Genomic DNA, 6,405 nt, shown 5'->3' with positions numbered 1-6,405 from the left:
ACATATACACTGGATTGAAATGTACACACATATACAGTGGGGAAAAAAAGTATTTAGTCAGCCACCAATTATGCAAGTTCTCCCACTTAAAAAGATGAGAGAGGCCTGTATTATCATCATAGGTACCCGTCAACTATGACAGACAAATTGAGATTTTTTTCTCTCCAGAAAATCACATTGTAGGATTTTTAATGAATTTATTTGCAAATTATGGTGGAAAATAAGTATTTGGTCACCTACAAACAAGCAAGATTTCTAGCTCTCACAGACCTGTAACTTCTTCTTTAAGAGGCTCCTCTGTCCTCCACTCGTTACCTGTATTAATGGCACCTGTTTGAACTTGTTATCAGTATAAAAGACACCTGTCCACAACCTCAAACAGTCACACTCCAAACTTCACTATGGCCAAGACCAAAGAGCTGTCAAAGGACACCAGAAACAAAATTGTAGACCTGCACCAGGCTGGAAGACTGAATCTGCAATAGGTAAGCAGCTTGGTCTGAAGAAATCAACTGTGGGAGCAATTATTGGGAAATGGAAGACATACAAGACCACTGATAATCTCCCTCGATCTGGGGCTCCACGCAAGATCTCACCCCGTGGGGTCAAAATGATCACAAGAACGGTGAGCAAAATCCCAGAACCACACGGGGGACCTAGTGAATGACCTGCAGAGAGCTGGGACCAAAGTAACAAAGCCTACCATCAGTAACACACTACGCCGCCAGGGACTCAAATCCTACAGTGCCAGACGTGTCCCCCTGCTTAAGCCAGTACATGTCCAGGCCCCGTCTGAAGTTTGCTAGAGTGCATTTGGATGATCCAGAAGAGGATTGGGAGAATGTCATATGGTCAGATGAAACCAAAATAGAACTTTTGGTTAAAAAACTCAACTCGTCGTGTTTGGAGGACAAAGAATGCTGAGTTGCATCCAAAGAACACCATACCTACTGTGAAGCATGGGGGTGGAAACATCATGCTTTGGGGCTGTTTTTCTGCAAAGGGACCAGGGACGACTGATCCGTTAAAGGAAAGAATGAATGGGGCCATGTATCGTGAGATTTTGAGTGAAAACCTCCTTCCATCAGCAAGGGCATTGAAGATGAAACGTGGCTGGGTCTTTCAGCATGACAATGATCCCAAACACACCGCCCGGGCAACGAAGGAGTGGCTTCGTAAGAAGCATTTCAAGGTCCTGGAGTGGCCTAGCCAGTCTCCAGATCTCAACCCCATAGAAAATCTTTGGAGGGAGTTGAAAGTCCGTGTTGCCCAGCGACAGCCCCAAAACATCACTGCTCTAGAGGAGATCTGCATGGAGGAATGGCCCGGAAAAATACCAGCAACAGTGTGTGAAAACCCTTGTGAAGACTTACAGAAAACGTTTGACCTGTGTCATTGCCAACAAAGGGTATATAACAAAGTATTGAGAAACTTTTGTTATTGACCAAATACTTATTTTCCACCATAATTTGCAAATAAATTCATTAAAAATCCTACAATGTGATTTTCTGGAATTTTTTTTCTCATTTTGTCTGTCATAGTTGACGTGTACCTATGATGAAAATTACAGGCCTCTCATCTTTTTAAGTGGGAGAACTTGCACAATTGGTGGCTGACTAAATACTTTTTTCCCCCACTGTACATCTGGCTACAATAAGCTATTGTATGCTTTTGTTTGTTTTGATTACTGCCTTCTTGGGACAGGTCTCCATTGAGATGTTTGTTTTCACCTACAAGTTACTGTATGCCCAGGCAGTGTGTGTGTTACCTTTGTGGCTGGAAGGTCATTTATCTCCAGTTTAAGGGCTCCAATGGATGTCTTGCACAGAATGACTGACTCATCGTTGCTCTTCACCTTCTCCTTAGTCTTCTCGAGGAAGGTGATAGCATCTTTAGGATCTGAAAAAGGAGAACTTGGTTGAGCTGGTGGAAATCCCATGAGTGGATACATGCTGTATCTGAGTGGATTCATGTTGAATTACTTTAGCATCAGCGAAGAAGGTGGTAGGACTACAGACTGCATGTCAGGACTCTGTTCTTACCTGTCATCTGTCTGGTAACATACAGGATGATCTCCACCAGAGACAGTGGGTTGATTCTAGAAAAGATGGAGAGGGAGAGAGAGAGAGAGAAAGAAAGGTTATGACTGAACACCCAGAGATTAGACAACTACTAAAACCGTGTTGTAATTCTAGCTACTATTCCAATTGTCAGAGAGACAGTTACTACTGTAGGTTGGTATTGGTCTTACCTGTGGTCAAAGTCACTGAGGAAGTTTTCGTACAGCTGTATGAGGCCATCTCCTTTGGCGAAGCAAGGGTCTTTTACAAAGTCTGTGAGCTTTAGGGTCAGCTGATGCCACAACCTGTCAATGGAAAGATGCGGTATGGTTAGCCACTAACAGTCATATGGGCATTATCTGATGAATAAGAAACAATCCTGAATTGAATGGGGTTAGGCGGCAAGCTGTCAGATGAAGGGAAGACGAAGACTATGAACACCTATGGGCTAGCAAGATTGCAGTCACAAGTCCCTACATGCAAACAAACTAGCTAACGTTAACTAACTAGCTAACTAATGTTGGCAAATTAGCTAGCCTCCCTGTCTAGTGAAGCATTTTAGCCACCGTTAGCCACATAGCATCAAGGAGGATTGTGGACATGACGACTATCATAACAATACATTTTCGGTAACGTTAGTCACGTTACGAATAAAACACATTTCATATTCTTTATTCCAATCTACACAATTCACATTTGGTGGATTTCTTGTGTCATTCATTGACGGTTGATGTTTAGCTAGCTACTACTGTAGCATTAGCAAGCTAACTCCATGACTCAGCGCATGAATGACATACAAAGCTAGCTAACGTAGACAGACGCTATCCTTACTTTTTGTTGTAAAACTCCTCTAGTGTGTGCCATTCCGATGCCATCTCTGGAGTGGAGCTCATGCTCTGTTGCGTTTTGAGGTACCCGGTAACATCTTTCATTTTGGCGGTAGGTTTGATTTAGATACCGAATGAGAAACGTGTTGATAACTTTAATCTAGAATTTCTTTGGCTAGCTAGCTAACTGTCCAGCTAGCACCAAAAGAAAAGATAGACGCAAAGAATCATGGGAGTTGAGCTAGGAATATCTACCGTAAGTTTTATAACAAATACGCTGCAGATGAGGGTTTTTTATTACGCCATGTAGTTTGAGATGTAATCACGATAAGTAGTTAAATTAATCGATATTAGTGAACCAAACTGATATTTACAATTGATAAAATAATGACAGTGAGCACTTCTATTTCAACGGTTAATTCTAAGCAGTAATATAATTTCACATATTTTACGGTATAATCAGTTGTCGTCACGAGTTAAGGTAATCAGAGCAACAACAAACTACTGCAGCGACTCACATTTGTTTTGAGCAAATGTTGTGCATTATGAAATGTAGCTAAAGGTTAGGAGAGTTATGCTATTGAAATGGTTCTTATTGTGTATAAACATGCGCTCAAACTGCCTGCTTCCAAAATGAAGACGTGGCTCTAGAAAAGCTACAAATATACTGTGTATTTCTTGCAGCTAGCTATGACTTATTTCATGACCTCCCCACTGGTCCACAAGTGCAGGTTGTGTCTGTATCACACTATTACATCGAGGACAGCTGGATTCGTCACACTGAATCGTAAGTAAGAGCGTAAATAGCTAATTGAAACGAATTGTAATTATGAAAGATGCTTTTGATGATTGACGTGAACATTGCATAGACCTACAGGTAATACGATGGATGAGGATAGTAGCTAGTTGCTCAGTAACTTCACCACGTGCATTACCTTCTCAGATCAACAGCAAAGAACATTATGCCTCGCTCCAAGGCAAAGGGATGTTCATGGTCTACGCCCAAGCCAAGACAGGACAGTCTGGTGGCCTGGGTCTCGAGGACTGTTCTGTAGAGGAGGAGGGGGGGAGAGCTCCAAGCAGCAGACCCTAGAGGACCTCACTAAGAACATCAGAGGCAGACAGTACAAGAGGGTCATAGTGATGGCCGGGGCTGGGATCAGCACACCTAGTGGCATCCCAGACTTCAGGTGACGAGATATGTCAAATATTTTCAAATGCTTGAGGTGCAGAGGTGCACTTGACCAGTGGGCAGGGTGCTGTTTTGCACTTTTGGGATGTTGCATTATTTGGAAAGTGTTTGCGGTCAACACATGTCAGGAATACAATGAATGCACAGACTTTGTAGGAAACCTTTTTCTCCCTAATTTCCTTGGACAGGTCCCCTGGCAGTGGTCTCTATGACAACCTCCAGCAGTATAATCTTCCTTACGCAGAAGCCATCTTCGAGATCAACTTCTTCCATCACAACCCCAATCCTTTCTTTGTCCTGGCCAAAGAGCTGTACCCAGGCAACTACCAACCCAACCTCACACACTACTGTCGTTCGGCTCCTTCATGACAAAGGGCCAGCTCCTCAGAATGTACACGCAAAATATCGATGGTCTGGAGAGATGTGAGTTGATCCACTATTATGACCATATATGAAAAACAGTCCATATAAAACACACAGGAGCCTGTCATCTCTCTCTCTCTCTCTCTCTCGCTCTCGCTCTCTCTCTCTCTCTCTCTCTCTCTCTCTCTCTCTCTCTCTCTCTCTCTCTCTCTCTCTCTCTCTCTCTCTCTCTCTCTCTCTCTCTCTCTCTCTCTCTCTCTCTCTGTCTCTCTCTCTGTCTCTCTCTCTGTCTTTCACTGTGTGTGTGACTCTAGTGGCAGAATCCCCCCTGAGAAACTGGTGGAGGCACACGTGAACTTTTGCTACTGCTACCTGTACTGTGTGTCGGAGAGACTACCAGGGGGAGGAGCTACGTGTGAGTTGGTTAACTGTCACACCATTCTCAGAGCATTTCCCTGTTACAACTTATTCATATTATTGAGCACTTCAATCGATCTAGCACTGATACTGTCATTTGTGAACGTTTCTTAAGTTTGAAAGAGAATAGTTGTTGTTAAAATATATCTGGTTTTGATTTCCTGTATTTCTCCTGTGCGTTTGCCTGCTCCTCTGGTTTAGCCTGATATTATGAAGGGGACAGTCCCTAAGTGTGCCGCTTGTAAGGGCGTGGTGAAGCCTGACATTGTCTTCTTTGGGGAGGAGCTACCGCCTCACTTCTTCAGCTACCTAAAGGACTTCCCCCTGGCAGACCTCCTCATTATCATGGGTACCTCTCTGGAGGTGAGGAACACCGTTATTAAGATGTTATACACGTGTTATTCAGCATTTATAACCTATTCTTCAACTGTTATTAGCCTGTTATAGACCTGATATTAAGCTTTATTCACATATTAAGCGGTTATAAACATATTGGTCCTCTGTAGCTCAGCTGGTAGAGCACGGCGCTTGTAACGCCAAGGTAGTGGGTTCGATCCCCGGGACCACCCATACACAAAAAAAATGTATGCACGCATGACTGTAAGTCGCTTTGGATAAAAGCGTCTGCTAAATGGCATATTATTATTATTATTATTATTATTATTATTATTATATTATTAACACGCTATTCTCCTATTATTGATATGTTATTCACCTATCACTCAGGCAGGACAGGGTTTCACTCAGCAGTCCAGGGGTCCTATAGAGAGCATATCAAAGATATCTGAGGTGTAGTCCCCTGTAGCTCAGTTGGTAGAGCATGGCGCTTTAGGGTTGTGGGTTCGATTCCCACGGGGGGCCAGTATGAAAGTGTATGCACTCACTAACTGTAAGTCGCTCTGGATAAGAGCGTCTGCTAAATAACTAAAATGTAATATATATATTTTTACTGGAGACTTTATAAAAGCATGTTGTTCCATGTCAATGCACTAGGTGGAGCCCTTTGCCAGTCTGGCCGGAGCTGTGAGGGACTCTGTCCCTCGCCTGCTTATCAACAGAGACCTGGTGGGGCCCTTCGCATGGGGGACCCCGCGACACAACGATGTGGCCCAGCTAGGGGATGTGGTCGGTGGGGTACAGATGCTGGCTGATGCCCTGGGCTGGAACCACCAGCTGGAGGCTCTCATGGCTGCCAATGCTGAGAAGGTTGGTTATGGGAGATCATATGATTTACACACGTGTCACGTACGCATTTAACACACAAACAAACCCAAACCCTGGGTTCTTTGCATTCACAGATTTTCAGAGCATTCAGAGACTTAATATATATCAGGGATTCTTGAAAGTCTGGACAATCCTTGTCCGGCAGGAAAAAGTATTTATATATTTTTTAAAAAGTTTAAAGAAATGTTTTGCGTTATTTGAACTTAAAAATTACATTTAGGGGATTTTTTTATAAGGGAAAATATTTGCTTTTGGAATTTTCAAAATATGTTCAATATTTATTTCCATGTCGGCTCTATGCCCGGAAATGCCCTTGTCCGGA

General features: G+C 43.1%; 1 protein-coding gene and 1 pseudogene across 1 annotated transcript; one reads left to right on the top strand and one right to left on the bottom strand.

The window, feature by feature from the left end:
- Nucleotides 1–1,768: 1,768 nt before the first annotated feature.
- LOC123491008 (26S proteasome non-ATPase regulatory subunit 13-like) lies at nt 1,769–3,106 on the bottom strand (the record flags this gene model as incomplete). The annotated part of the gene is made up of 4 exons (XM_045220804.1): nt 2,892–3,106; nt 2,252–2,365; nt 2,043–2,098; nt 1,769–1,899 (listed from the first exon to the last, which is right to left on the bottom strand). Coding segments are annotated over exons 1-4 (402 nt in total), but the record flags the coding sequence as incomplete, so codon positions are not given.
- A 232-nt stretch (nt 3,107–3,338) lies between these two features.
- LOC123491009 lies at nt 3,339–6,065 on the top strand (annotated as a pseudogene).
- Nucleotides 6,066–6,405: the final 340 nt, after the last annotated feature.

Source organism: Coregonus clupeaformis, unplaced genomic scaffold (assembly GCF_020615455.1).
Source record: "Coregonus clupeaformis isolate EN_2021a unplaced genomic scaffold, ASM2061545v1 scaf6486, whole genome shotgun sequence".
NCBI classification, from domain to species: Eukaryota; Metazoa; Chordata; class Actinopteri; order Salmoniformes; family Salmonidae; genus Coregonus; species Coregonus clupeaformis.
The sequence above is the reverse complement of the archived record's forward strand: the minus strand, read 5'-3'. Positions and strand labels throughout refer to the sequence as shown.